Source organism: Somniosus microcephalus, chromosome 10, assembly GCF_052327205.1.
Source record: "Somniosus microcephalus isolate GS21.2 chromosome 10, FLI_Smic_1.0, whole genome shotgun sequence".
Classification (NCBI taxonomy): Eukaryota; Metazoa; Chordata; class Chondrichthyes; order Squaliformes; family Somniosidae; genus Somniosus; species Somniosus microcephalus.
Genome location: NC_140996.1, coordinates 199,443,801 through 199,459,376, shown reverse-complemented (window position 1 = coordinate 199,459,376; position 15,576 = coordinate 199,443,801). Strand labels below are relative to the sequence as shown.

At 42.8% G+C, this 15,576-nt stretch overlaps 1 protein-coding gene across 6 annotated transcripts in view; it reads left to right on the top strand.

Moving 5' to 3' along the window:
- Window positions 1-15,576, top strand: part of LOC147111992 (F-box-like/WD repeat-containing protein TBL1X) — a 330,596-nt gene that overhangs the window by 290,715 nt on the left and 24,305 nt on the right. For all 6 annotated transcript variants that reach the window (XM_085999446.1, XM_085999441.1, XM_085999444.1 and 3 more), the window contains 6 exons: window positions 2,482-2,695; window positions 3,947-4,079; window positions 7,831-7,972; window positions 11,947-12,010; window positions 12,094-12,191; window positions 13,418-13,478. In XM_085999446.1, the coding sequence (XP_085855572.1) occupies window positions 2,482-2,695; window positions 3,947-4,079; window positions 7,831-7,972; window positions 11,947-12,010; window positions 12,094-12,191; window positions 13,418-13,478 (712 nt within the window). The remainder of the gene's footprint in view (window positions 1-2,481; window positions 2,696-3,946; window positions 4,080-7,830; window positions 7,973-11,946; window positions 12,011-12,093; window positions 12,192-13,417; window positions 13,479-15,576) is intronic.

Below are 15,576 nucleotides of genomic sequence, written 5' to 3'. Positions count from 1 at the left end.
CCTTTGCTGTATCCATTGCGCTCAGCCGTTTCTTGATATCACGTGGTGGGGTCCTCAGGAGTAGGCCGAGATGGGTCACCCACTCGGCACCTCCGGCTGAAGAAGGTTGCAAATGTTTCAGCCTTGTCTTTTGCACTGGCATGCTGGGCTCTGCCATCATTGAGGACGGGGATGTTTATGGAGCGTCCCCCTCCCATTAGTTGTTTAATGGTCCACCACCATTCACGACTGGATGTGGCAGGACTCCAGAGCTTTGATCTGATCCATTGGTTGTGGGATCACTTAGCTCTGTCTATAGCATGCTGCTTCCGCTGTTTAGCATGCATGTAGTCCTGTGTTGGTACCTCATTTTTAGGTACGCCTGGTGCTGCTCCTGGCATGCTCATCGACACTCTTCATTGAACCAGGGTTGATCCCCTGGCTTAAATAAAAACAGAAAATGCTGGAAATACTCAGCAGGTCAGGCAGCATCTGTGGAGAGAGAAACAGAGTTAACGTTTCGGGTCGATGACCTTTCGCCAGAACTGGAAAAAGTTAGAGATGTAACAGATTTTTAAGCAAGGACAGGGGCAGGGAAAGTGGGGAGGGGAGGAAAGAAGAAAAGGGAAGGTTGTGATAGGATGGAAGGCAGGAGAGATTAAAAAACAAAAGGGATGATGGTGCAAGGCAAAAGGAGATGGGACAAGTTAAGAAACAAAAGATGGGTCTAGATGAGGTGTAAATGGGAATGGCAGAATCATCAACAGCTGCCATGTGAAAAAAATAGGGGCCGAGGTTATGGTCTGAGATTGTTGAACTCGATGTTGAGTCCAGAAGGCTGTAAAGTGCCTAATCGAAAGATGAGGTGCTGTTCCTTGAGCTTACGTTGAGCTTCGTTGGAACAGTGTAAGAGGCCGAGGAGGGAGAGATCAGACTGGGAGTGGAGCGGAGAATTAAAGTGACAGGCGACTGGAAGCTCGGGGTCACGCTTACGGGCTGAACGGAGGTGTTTCGCAATGCCCCTGGCTTGATGGTAATGGTAGAATGAGGGATATGCCAGGCCATGAGGTTACATTTTGAGGTGCTAGATCTGTTCTGAATCTATCCCATTTAGCACGGTGGTATGCCACACAACATGATGGAGGGTGTCTGCAGTGTGAAGAATACTAAATACTCTTTGCAAATTGTCAAATGCACAGAAGAATCCATTGTGCAGCAAGATAATTTAACGAGTAGTGAAATTGTATAATGGCTATGTTGGTCTTACAATAAACTAGTCAAAATATCCTCATTACTGCTCTTTTCTATAACGTGGCATAGTATACCCGTAAGCTTTCATTATAACTGCTGCTATTCTCCTTGCATCCCACATGTTAGCTAACCATCACATCTTGAGAAAGCTGTCATGATGAATATATGTAGATAATGACACATGTTTTACAGCAACATATTAACTGCATAGAAATACAAAAATAACCATAATTATCGTGACAAAAATGAAGCGTCTTTTGTCTAAGCTGTGGCGTCATACTGATTTCTTTAATTATGCCATGGTGCATAAGGGGCTAAAAATCAGCTTACTTTCTTATAATAGTTGCAACCAGTCACCCCTGTCCGAGGCAGGCATCCAAGGAAGGGGAACTAATCCATTCAATTCTAATACAAACATCTTATGGGATTGGCTAAAATATATATTTAATTACAGCTCTTCTTGGAGTTTAATACTCTTATTTAATTTTGCTTGGTCCCCGTCATTTATTTGGATAGTATTTCTGAGCCTTCAGACGAGATAGTTAGGACAGAAAGCTTCTGTGGACAGTGAGGATAAAGAAAACCCGCCAAGCAAGAACATTATGTATGTTGTAGTTTAGCACAGCAGTTACTTTTTTTATTTACTTGAAAAGATAGTGGGGCATAATTACTGTAAAATATAATGAGTTAATGGCTAAGTCACAGTTAAGTGTTATTCTGCCACCTTCTGAGCTTATGAGAGAGCACATGAATAAAATCAGCAAGCAGAAATAAAGTAAAAATGGCTCTCTGTAAAATCCCAGCGCATGCTGCAAATTACCTCGATATTCGGTTGGGGTCACGAGAAGTAAAAGCTCACTTATAATCTGAGACACTAATAAAACATCTTGAACAAAATATCGTTTTAAAAGCTCCAAAAATAGTAACATAACTATGATAAGTCATGTTGGAGTGAGTTCCATTCTCTAACTCACGTCAAGGTTCAGATGTCATTCGCTAATTTTGAATTTGTAGCAAAGCTCCAGTCTAATTACTATTTTACGTGCAATCTTGTTTGGTATCTATCATTTGTGTTTTATGGGAACCAGACCCATGTTTCTGTGCCAGCAGTGTATCAGATAATGTTATAGGGAGGAGTTCTGGGGTTTCGGTGCTAAAAGGTACCAGAGATTTCAAAAGATTATTGTGTGTGGTTTGTTGACATTTTTCATTCCACTTTAAAATTGTGCTGGTAACCTCTTTTCTTTCTAGGATGGCACAGTGTTTGATGGCCGGCCGATTGAGTCACTGTCTCTAATAGATGCTGTGATGCCTGATGTTGTACAGACTCGGCAGCAAGCGTTCAGAGATAAACTAGCACAACAGCAGCAAGCAGCAGCTGCATCTTCAGCTCCACAGCAAACAACGCCAAATAATGGAGAAGCCACTGTTAATGGGGAGGAGAATGGGGCGCACACCATTACAAGTAAGCATTGCACCTCACAATGGAGTGTCTAGTGTATTAACACAGGTATTATTTCTGTATATAATTTCTAGGAATCATATTTTAATGAAATAACACGCTAGAAAAATTAATGAAGTTTGGACAACCAAAAGCTGAGCAATTATGTCAAAGTGAAAATGATAGAATTGGCTCCCACATTTGGTATTGTCTATAATTTTAATTTTAGATAAAAATGCATAAATCCTAATGCATTTGTTGAAGCCTATTTATGCTGAATGCATAATATTAAGGATACCTATTGTTGATATTTGGGAAGTCTCTAATCTCTATTTATCAAACACTGGCACTATGACTAATCACATCATTACATGTTAGTATGTCATCAAAACATCACCTTCCTATTCTCCCTGGCCAGCAATCAATTAATTGTAGTTGCATGATCACTTTGGCATCTGTATGTGTGTGTATATGTGTACATCCCACGTACATACACCATGTAATCATATGGTGGGTGGAATATTTAATCGTGTGCAATATAATCACATCACTAGAGACCCGAATCAGAATTCAGCTTGGCACTCATCTTGTCTAAAAAATTCCAGGTTCAGAAATATCTCCCAATTCTATACAATACAAATAAAACTGTTCTGTTCTGTTGTATAGATTGATTTGGAGAGGGGCTCTTTTCTTGCCAATTATCTCTCCTGAAGATGTTGACTTCTTTCTGAGGTACAGTTTTATGAGGCCAAATGGCTTCTAGGACCTCGCCTATTCATGGGTATGAGGCTTGACGGTGACAATTGGCAGACCTTTCAACCGAGGGGCCATCAAAGCTACACTCAATTCAACCCTCAGCCGCAGTTCCAGAATGGGGGGGAATCGCTGGATAGCAGCAACCCAAAGCAATCTTCCCCTTTCCGAGCACATGGAAGCTGAGGCTAATTCTGACACCTCTAATGTTGTCTCCACTGAGTTCAACTAATTCAGCACAGACTGGAAATCGAATCTGCAATCCTCTTTGTGTGTATGGTTCAGCTGCTTACTGGGTAGATACTCTGCGCCATAGCAGGAGCCAATTTTGAAACTTTAAAGCTAGAACCTAAATTTAAAAAAATAGAAACTCTTGTTAACATAACATTACTTTTCCAGTGACTACAGAATTGCATTATAATCTTCATTGTGACTGAGTCTTTTTTTTATTAAGTAAAATGATTTAGATTGATTGATAGTAATTTCTTCCAAATGGCTGAAATTTTAAATGACTCTTTGCAGATAATCACTCTGATGCCATGGAAATAGACGGAGATGTTGAAATTTCTTCAAACAGATCCACAGTCTTAAGGGGTCATGAGTCAGAAGTATTCATTTGTGCCTGGAACCCAGTCAGTGATCTTTTGGCATCGGGGTAGGTACCAGATTGGAACAAGTTAAGTGACAAAAGTTACAATAAGTCTCTTGTCCTGATATCAGTGGCAAGATTATATTACTCTTTCACCTTTTAGCAAATAGCTCTCGAACCATGATGTGCTGGTTAGCAGCGTACAAATATGGTGGCAGGTCTTGGTTTCCTGACCCCTTGAATGGGTTTTCATGCCACCATTGAGAGGCAGGATAAAGCAAATCCCCTTTAATGATGTGCAACCAATGCTGTCAATAGAGAAAATAAAGGTTCCTTGGATTTTAAGTGATCCATGTTGCATAAATGGTCTATGTGGCATTTTTTTTTCCTCTATAGAAATATTTGCTTGACAGGAGTTGGGTGATGGTCAGTTTATCATTGTGTGGCCAATATTCTACGACAATCTACAAAGCACCATGATGATGACGTGGAAACAAAGAAGTGTAGTCCAACCAAGGTTTAAACTAAACTTCCAGCCTTAAAATTTATTAACTGAATTTCAGAATCATCTAACCAAAGTGGTAAGGCACACTGGTCTAGATATTCGATCGTCTGTGTGAAAGGGACACCTATGGGTCCAGTATGGCAGGTAGCATGCACACACATTCCGTGCTGAAAGTGTACCGTCTGCCATATTGGATCAGACTCCTCCGTAGGCATCCAGGGTGCGCGCCGGAAGTATTAAAAACGCTCATTATAATATTCAATAAGAGTCCTACACTTGTTGTAAGACCCCTTTGTGAAACTGGTCTGTCACAGCGCCTGACTTGCCATGCAGTAAACTTGCCCAGTAAATCATGGTGCTAACAGGCTTTAAGGACCCTGCAGGAGCACTATTTAAAAGATTCACCCACTCCATACAGGTTAGTTGCTGGTTTGTCTTCTTCGGCTGTTGGTTAATTTCTGGGCCTTTTTTGGGGCTATTATCTGCATTCAGCAACTCAATTCTGACTTCTGCTAACATCGTTTTGCTGGTACTGGACTGCTTTTGTCTTCCTTGAAAACCGTTTTCTTCCAGTCACGGGTGGTCTGGTAGGTCTGTCTTTGGGGCTAGAGAACAAAGGGGGAGCAGCAAAGAAGACAGGAGCGAGCTGGAGCAGCTAGGAGAAGAGGGAGGAGGAGGAGGACATTGTGTAGGAGAGGAGACCATACTCACACCGGGTCTTCTGAGAGCAATTCTCAAACCTGAACTTCACTGAGGAGCAATGTCTGAGGTGCCTTTTCTTCACCAAAGAGACTGTCACCAGCTCTGTCACCTGCTGCAGCCACAACTGGAGCCTTAAACCAGGGTATGGACAGCACTGCCTGTGACTGTCAAAGTCACTGTGGTTCTTACTTTTATGCAATGGCCTCTTCCAGGCTGCAGCAGGTGAGATAAGCAACATCTCCCAGTTTGCTGTGCACCACTGTCACCAAGACTCTCTACCCCAGGAGGAACACCTGCATCACTTTCCCAATGGAGAGAACGAAGCAGGACGAGAGCACTAGACTTTTCCCGCAATTGCAGGCTTCTGTAGGGACCAAGGAGCCCGAGACTAAAGCCACATTGCCTTCAATGCTCCCTGTTGCCATCCTGGCATCTTTCTGAATAGAAAGGGATTTCACTTCCTCAATGTCCAGCTTGTTTACGACCACAGGAAGCACATCAAGCAGGTCTGTGCCTGGTATCTTGGCAGCAGTCATTATTCAGTCATCTTGCGCCAGTTCTCTGTGCTGCCTTTATTCCAACTAGGCCATCACGGCACGAGGAGTGGTAACAAACTGGAAGCACCAGTCAACATTGGCAGCTAGAGGCAAGGTGGCAGCCATCTGGTTTCCATGGCAGCTGTGTGAGCTGCCATGGAATCTGTCACAACGGTCAGCATAGGTTTCATGGTGTGCACCACTGTCATGTTCATGGAGGTACAATAGAAGTAAGAAGGGACAAAGAGGATATGGTGTGAAGAAACCATGCACGATGTTCCCCCCCGCCCATGAGGCCAGCATGTCTTCTTCCAGAAGGGAAAGAGTGTGCAGGAAGGCTCGACCTCCTCTGGTCCCCGTCTCCTGCCGCATGTTGTGTACAACCTTCTCCTGCACGAAAGAAGGGAGTTAGTGACGGCCTTGTAGGTGGTTTTGAGAATGTGCCTGACATAGCAGAACAGTTTGTATGCTGTGTGGGAAGTGAGGGTTGCAATAGTGGTGAGTGTAGGAGGTGCAGAATGTGTGGGTAGGAGGTGGAGTGAGCTGTGGTGCAGTGATTGTAGGGACGTGAGGGAGGGGAGTATTGCGAGTAGTGTAGTCTGCAGGTGTGAGGACAGAGTAATTGATGTGAGAGGTAAGAGTCTTACCTTGACAACTCTGATGAGGTTGTTGAACTTCTTGAGGCATTGTAGCCATGTTCTGAGAGCTAAGCTCCTGGAATTGACCTACTCAGCAACCTCTTCCCACTGGCGGCAGAGCTGTTGCCCAGAGGGCTTTCTGTTTAAGTGGCATCAGTGAAGCCTGATTTCTCTCCACCACCCCCCCCCCCCCCCCCCACCACCACCTGAACAAATACACGGCCAATAGCCAGCACTGGCTGCACGCTTGGCTCATTATAATAGCTTCCCTAAACAAATTTCAGGTTGCCCCTGCACCCACACGAACAGATGCATGCTGCAAACAACTCTCGCCCGGCGTGACCATTTTCAGGCATGATTGACTTTCTAGGCACTAAATTGATGCAAATAATGTTCGTCACTGATATTATTAGTTAAAAATAACACTACGTGAAAGAAAGAAAGATTTGCATTTATGTAGCACCTTTCACGACCACCAGACGTCCCAAAGTGCTCAACATTGCTTCTGTGTTATACTGGAGAGAAATCAACTGTAGAACATGGGGTCAAAAGCTGAGCTTGAGCACAGCACGGCTCATTTTTATGGGATACACTGAGGCTAATAGATTTTGGAACCACGTACATTCATTTATATTGCTTATCGCAGCAGGAAAAAAACACTTAAGTGCTTGAAAGTTAGTGTTGAATTAACAATTTCAGAGAACGGTAACCAATTAAACATTTTACACAAATAAAGTGTAAAACATGACACTTTTCATTTGAATGCATCTTAATATTTTTTAAATGGGTAAAAGTGTAAAATTGGAAAACTAAAGTCATGAAATGTTTTGTCAAGTGATTTTTACAGTCTTGGCATATGTGAGTAAAATCCTCAACAATGCTAATATGCTTTCAATCTAAATTATTGGAAATAATCTAGCTGGCTTATTGTGTGAAAATAAGGTCAGCCATTAATTGGACTTTTCAGGGATAAAAATGCCAGGAGTGATTTCTGTTTTACGCTAAGTGTATAAATAGGAAACTTTAATGTTAAAACCAATAGATAATCTGAAACTGAAAAATTGGCAGAGTAATTTCAAACATGGAATAATTAGGAATCATTAAAAAGATTCATCATCGTAACGTGGACAATGTGAACTCTGGTATTTTTTCTGCCAATGGTGTCTACTGGTATCACCACAGCAAGGTGAAGGTGATCGAGATTGGGAGCACTGAACCTGTGATCCACTACTGGTGTCGCCATCATGCCACCTAGTGGTGTAACAACATTTAGCTGTAGAAATTGCCATTTCCCAGTCTGTTCTCATACATTGGGAGACTTTATCATTTACATGTGAATTGTCACTGTTTTAGAAATGCTAAATCCCAAAATTAGAAACAGTGATTATAAAAAGGGTATAAGAGAAACTTTAGCAAGTGCATTTTTATGTTTGTAGTTCTGGAGACTCAACTGCAAGGATATGGAACCTCAATGAAAACAGCAACAGTGGCCCTACCCAATTAGTACTAAGGCATTGTATCAGAGAAGGCGGGCAAGATGTTCCTAGCAATAAGGATGTTACATCACTCGACTGGAATGTAAGTTTCTATGGTTGTAAAACCAATTAGTAACCATTCTGTGACTCCTAATTGAAATCTATTAACCATTAACTCAATCTTTCATTTTCAAAAGTACACACCTTAACCTCATTAGGAATCTGATATAATGCTCTCAAATAAGTAGCCTTTGTAAGTTAATGAGTTACAAAACAGTGCATCGTATCATATGTATTATTCTGTGTTGAAAAAGACCAATCACTGAAAATGTGGGTTCGACCCGAAACGTCGACTCTAATTTCTCTCCACGGATGTTGCCTGGCCTGCTGAGTTTTTCCAGCATTTTCTGTTGTTGTACTAAAAATGTCTTGCTTTGGCAAGATTTCTTCGAACAACTCTTGCATCCCACAATGTGGGATACAGCCTTCATGCAATGCCCCATGCGGTGCAAACTTAATGACCAGTCACTTTCTAATGCTGTAACTCTTGTAATATTGTTCTTGAAGGCCCCCTCTTTACTAGTAGATCTGCCAATCCTTATTTGCTACAAAATGTATTTCTGAAATTGAATTTTCAGCTTGGCTTCATTGGTTTTAAAATAAATGTTTCTTTGAGTCAGTAGTTTGTCAACATTTACTATGGCCGGAATTTTTCGGGGGATCAGGGGGCGCGTTTGGTGGCTGGTCGGCTCGGAAAATTGTTTTTTTTTGACCACGGGTAAGGACCCCGCTGTCGACCCGCCTCCACGCTAGTCTCCCAGATGTCTGGTCTGTCATCGCAGAACAGATCTGACACCAAGTGGCGGGGGAGGCAATTTAGATCATTAGCTGGATAAGACGCAATTAAGTAGTATTTTAAGCTTTTTAGAGTTCGCCAACGACTTCCCCGCTGCTCGCGGACCACGTCGGGTAAGGAGGTCGGGTGTTGTGTCAGCATCGGATGAGTTACTAACTTGACAGCTACAAATGTTCTATAAAAGCTCCCATTTCATAGGTGTCACTTTCCAAGGTTAGAAGCTGTTATTTACTGCATTTGGAAGACGGATTGAGCTTTATGCAGCTTGCATGTGTTTGGAGCAAACTCACTATCCAGTGTCACCTCATTGGAACAACCTCTCTCACCATTGACGGATCACTTTTGTCATCTCAACCTCACCTGCCATCTATTCCATCAGCATCGGTGCCCTTGAAAAAATCTCACCTTGGTCCTCAGAATCCCACCACGATCAGCCCCAACATCAGCATCACCGGGCACACCAGCAGCACCAACATCCACACCAACCTTCTCCGCAATCAGCTGGTGCTGCACAGGACATCAGCACCCGACCACATTGATGCGAGGGATGGCCTCACCGTGGCCACATTTACTTCACTTGACGCTGTACACACTGGCTGTCACATGATGCACCAGGTTGGCACCACCCCACACCAACACCATAAAGCATCCCTACAATGCCCAAGCCATTCCTTTCACACTCATCACCATTGCGGGGGGTACCGTTATGTCTCACCATTCACAGCAATTCACTAAGCCACTTCCAAAAGTGCACACAAACCTGTCCAAGAACGCAAAGTGTTGAAAATAAAGATTTCAATGTTTGACAGCACATGAACAGAAACTTCACACGAACATTGGCTAAAACACCCAAGTGCCTACCCTCGTGTGTTGTTAGTTGATATGATTGGACTAGGATGATGATGAGTGTGAGGGGTGGCTAGTGAGATGGGGAAGTGATAATATAGATAGAGAGGGATGGGTGGAGGTGCAAGGTAAGTTGGTTTGGGTATGGATGTGCAGGAGTAGGGTAGGGAAGGCAGAGTGATGGGGATGTGATGAGTGGCACAGAGTGTGGCTTTGCAGTAACGTTTCGTGATCTACTGAGATCATTGAAAGGTTTGCGCCACTGCAGCCAGGTACTCCTGACGACATCCCTGCTTGTGCCCTCCTGTGCAATGTGCAACCAGGCGGCATTGGTGTCCTGGGGAGGTGTCTTCCACCCATTGGTAGGGAAGAGAACCTCCCTGCGTACTGTGACTCCCTCCAGAAGCATATGGAGGGAGTCAGGGGAGAGCCTGGGTGCAGCTGTGCACCTCTGTGCAGTGCTTGTCGGTGTTTGCAGCATCTCAATGCTGTAGAACACTGACAGCAGAACTGTCAAAATCAAATTGCACATGGTCCCTTTAAGGAAACCGGCTGATGATGCATCATCAAGTGACGTCATCAGACCTACTTCCTTCACTTGGCCAGCAAACGCGCTGGGCAGGCTTAACAAGCCCAATCAGCATAAAATTCTTTTCACAGAGCGGGATGGAGCCAGCAGCGGGGTTGCATCCCGCCTCGGTAGGCGAAATCGCGGCCATAGTCTTTCATACCTTTGGGGTCTATTATCAATGCTTAAATGTTAGAGGGATTTCCTTGCTTAAACTTTACCGGTGAACTCCAAGGGCATTTTGAACAAGCATGTGAGATAATAACAGCTGTGCCTACTCTAATCTCACAATGAGTCAGAGCAAACTGCTGGCAAGGGGTGACTTAGTGCATCTGTATGTCTTAGTACAGTAATAGAGATTACTGTGTTAAATGAATTTTTCCCTGCTTAAGAAGGTGAAATTCATGGCTGCTCCACACATTGCTGTTGTGTGTGCACTTGCTACAGTCCATAACTGCTCTGCACAGCTGCAATTATGATGTAATCTGGCAAATTTCCAGTACTAGAGACTGCAGTGGAGATGCTAATGGTATCCTTAGTATGGGATTAGTTAATATGATGTGAGCAGAGTTGACAAGAACTCTGAATCAAATTCCAAATCAAAATGGATCTGAATTCTAGCCCATTTCATAGGATTCAGGGTCACATGCACCGAGCTGTGTGGGAAAAATAGCACTTCACCTCCATAGTGGGACAATTTGACATTTTCGGGTTGATTTTCTGAAGTGAGCAGTGCTGCAGAGACTAGAGGTTGAGTACTGTACTGGCAATGTGACTGGTCTCCTATTCCATTTTCTACAACACCTGGCCTCCTACTACACATTGCCCCGGACCTGAGCTCTTTTATCCAGTTCTTGATCTACCCTTCCACTTTATCTAGCATCAGGTCTCCTGCTTCACTTTATCTGGCATTTGATCTACCCCTCTACTTCATTCACTGTCAGATTTCCTGCTCCACGTTATCCCCAGCCAGGCCTCCCCCACCAGCTTATTACAGGATTAATGGTAGATATAACATTAGCAAGACTGAAGCCATCCTCTAGCTCCCACCAAAATCCCACACTCTATCCCCAATTTCACCCCCTCCTGGTACCAACCCTGAGATGTGCTTCAAATGCTATGTAATTTCCATCGCCAAGACTGCCTGGTTCCATCTCTGCAATATCACTGACTTCTCCTACCTCATCCACATCTTAGTCACCTCCAGTCTTGAGATCGGCCAGTTTTTTTTTCTTGCTGGCGTGTTGAGTTCCACACTATATAAACTCCAACTCATCCAAAACTGCACCTTCCGCATCCTATCTCACACTGATCTATCTCTCCTGTCCTCTCTGACTTAATTGGCTCCCTCTTCCCTAACACATTGAATTCATAATCCTTCTTGTCTTTTACAGATGCCTCCATGATTCACCCGCTTTTTGTCTGCAACCTTCTCCAGCCCTATGTGCCAGTGCATAGCCTCTACTCTACCAACTCTGGCCTCCTTTGCATCTTCCCCCTCCCTCTGGTGACAGGGCTTTCCGTCATCTTGCTCTTTCATCTAGAACATTCTCTCTAAAACTCTCCATCTTGCGATCTCCCTCCAATTTCAAAAATGTCCTCAAAACCCACCTCTTCGACCACAGCTTCAGTCTCCTTCCCTATTTCCCCAACTATTGTTCGGCATCTGTTTTCCATTCTGAGAAATGCTTTCCGGCATTTATTATGTTAAAGGTATTTTATTAAATGCAAGTCGTCGTTCTTGTCACAAGGACGAACTCCGTATGTTCGTGGTGAAATGCACTACTAGTATGATTGTTTTTTCCAGAGCGATGGAACACTGTTGGCTACAGGATCATATGACGGATTTGCAAGAATATGGACAAAGGATGGTAAGTCATGAGTTCAAATATGTATACCTTTAAAATGTCAGATTCCTATCAAAATTTTCCTATAAACTTGAATGTTTTTTCAGGCAATCTCGCAAGCACCCTAGGACAACATAAAGGGCCCATCTTTGCTTTAAAATGGAACAAGAAGGGAAACTATATTCTCAGTGCAGGTGTTGATAAGGTAAGAATGAATTTCAGTAATGGTCTGCAGAGAAGCAAACATCGGACCTTTTTGTTAGATTTAAATGATTTCCACCCCCCCCCCCCCACCTCTGAGTGTATGGCCCTCCACACTTTTTTTCTAGATATTTTCTCAGTCTATCTTGCCTACAGGCCAACTGCAGTGAGAGGGCAACTAGTTGCCAGGCCTCTGCTAGTGTTCTGTGATTTGGCCATGGAGAGATGAATGGCAGCAGCTCAATGATAATGGGCTGTATTTTCTGATCCCTACAGGTGTGTATGCACTGTGTACACACCCATAGGGACCTCGCAAATGCTGGTTTCAGGCATGTGAAGCGCATGCGCTGAAAACCGGCATTTCCGATCAGATTGGACGCCTGCCCTGGAGAAGGGCCTCTGCGGGTGGAGAGTTCCGCTTTCTGCAGAACCTCCGCCCGCTGAAATCACTTAAAAATCTTACACCTGGTAAAAGCACGCGTAAGGCCTGCTTTTACCAGCATAAGAGTTTAAAAAAGTAAAAAAAAACATTTTCACTCATTTATCATTTTAAAACTTTTTTAAAAGCTTTTATTTTTAGCCCTGTAAAAAACACCAAAAATTTTTATTTTTGTTTAAAATATTTAATTTAATGTAATTTTAATTAATTTAAAAAACGTGATTTAAAAAAAAGTAATGTTTTAATGAAGGGAGAATCCCTTCTCCTATTGGTTCCCCATGGCCCACGTGATCCCAGGGATGCTTGCGAATCGCATGTGCCCCTGGGATACGTGGGCCCTGCGCATTTTGTCGTGGAGAGGTCCAGGAGCGGAAATGGCCGGACCTCTGGATCCCTCGGTTAACGGCGTAGATTTTTTCCAGATCGGAGGCCTCCGCACACAGGAAGCCTCCGATCGGAAAATACGACCAATGATTCTTTTGTCCCCCCCCCCCCCCCACAATGGCAGAAGCACCTGGCCATACTTGACTTTTCCCTTTGGTGATGCAACTGAGATTGTGAACTCAGTCTTGTGGAGGATCATGGACATGAACACTTTCTTTCACATCAGAGCATTGCATCACCAATTGATTATCATCATTGAAGAATACAATGCATTTTTAAAAAAGGGAGCAACACAACCGATTGCTAGTTGGTATCTGTTTCCTTTTTCAGATTGTCTAAAAGGGAAAACAACTCTCTTCCAGTCCGTCATATTTTTCTCTGAGACTAAGAATTTCATTTTTTTTCAGACAACAATAATTTGGGACGCTCATACAGGCGAAGCTAAACAGCAATTTCCGTTTCACTCAGGTAAAAAGGAACTGTGTAATGTATTTTGATTGCCTTTAAGCATTGAGAATGTTGTAGTGTAGGCATCTATGTAATTCTATCAAAGGGTTGTTGTTGTTTTAGTGAGCTCCTGGAACACCCTGCTTTGCACTTTCTGTTTTGGAAGCTCTGCTTTGGCTGCCAGGAAATTTGATCCTGCAATGTTGTTTCTTTTGTGGAGACATGGTATTTATTTTCTTCAGATTTGCTTTTAAAGTGGGGAGTTGCTTGCTACCATGGGTGGCATTACTGTATCAATGATGACTTTATTCAGGTTGCAAGTACAGTATATAGACGTTGCTAAGAGGTTTACTGGGCGAATTTGCAATGATGGTGATGGTCCTTCTAACTCTATAATTCTCATGTTTGATTGCCCAAGTCGGAAAAGCATTAAGTTCATTATGGGTAAGCTGATCTTTAAGTGGCATGATCACTTTCTTGTGTCTTTCAGCGTGCCCACAGTGCCACTTTGAATTGTCAGTTTTTCATTTGACCTCAGTAATCATCCTTGAACATGTGCAAAAACTGAAGGCTACATATTATTGCAAAATGATCAATGTTTTGCTGAATGAAGTATTATGAACTTAGCAATGCATTCTAAAGTCTTAGAAATTGGTTAGCTTTTCAACCATTAATATTCTTTTTGAACCTTTAAAATAACTTGGAAAACTGAGTTTTACTATATTTTAAAAAAAAATTGTGTTGTGCTCAAGGTAAGGATTGTCAGTATGTTGAGCAGCCAGTGTCGACATCAGGAGAACAAGTTAGATGCAGAGTGAACCTCACTTTACTCTGCTCCAACAATCTACCTCAACTTCAGAAGAGCACCCATTCTGCACCATTCTAACGTTTTCCAATTCCTATACTTTAAGGCATCTTTGAGTTAAATTGCTAACTTATATGAACTTGACCCATATTAAGGTCAGTTCCAAAGGGCTTTTGGATTGCCCATGCTAATTTCATGTCGGAGAGTTTTATCCCATTCAGTTTACACTGCATTCTAATTTGGGTCCCGATAGATTAGTGTGTGAACCCCAATGCACCACTCCATCCTTGCAAAATATATTTTAATACTGAGTATAGTATGAAGTAAAGATTGAGGAATAAAGAGAAATCAATGGAAAGGAAAGTTGGACTGTCTCTATAATGGGTGACCAGTTATACGCCCAGATAGCAAGTTGAAAATCTGCCCCCTAGTCTTTGAGTGAAGTGCCTCCATACGAGCACCTGGTGAGGCGGTATGTTACTGGTAGGATCAGTACCTGTATTTATGTTTGAAGTGCACAATTCCTTTAAAGTGCAGTTCAGGGCATCTTTTTTAAAAACTACACTTATCTTGTACACACGCTGAGCATTTCTAATCAGTTGGTTGTGATGCAGCAATTTACAAATTATTCTGATCGTCTTTCTAGAACATATAGCAACTCCAAAGCTCATTAGTGGTAGCTCTCCTCCCAGTAGATTGTGTTTTTAAATCAAAACCATTGAAACCCTATAGTGTAATTAAGAGTGAATGACTCCAGGCGCTCATTTATCCTATTGCTAATTTCCTGCACCAATCATCTCTGTGGCCTCTGAGTTTCCAGCTCAAGAACAGCATGTCATAGCAATGGGAGTAGAGAGAAGAGAGGCTACAAGAGACTCGAGTTGCCACCATTTGCCAACTCCAGCACTCATCAGGGGTCAGGGTAGGAGGGGGAATCATGGATTGAGTTCTGAGGTTTGCTTTGCTGATGATGAAAAGTCACCTAAAACTTTAATAAACTTTGTGACTAATACCTCTATAACATAAGACTATATTATATTCATACTGTTTAAAAGTAGCTCCAAGTAACCTGCTGGCATCTTCTGTGTAATAAATGGAATACATGAATTTTCATATTTAAAAACTTTTCGTGTCTGTATCTGTCTGTTCATTTGTCCATCTATCTGCTATTAAATCGTTTTGTATCTGTAGTCCGGTTCATTAAGTGTCTGTGGACAATAAAGCCTCAACATTTATACGTTTTAGGACCACCGAATTCATATACGCTGGGTAGGCACGGGGGGATTGAGGACAGGACCTGGCCAAGCTGGTCTT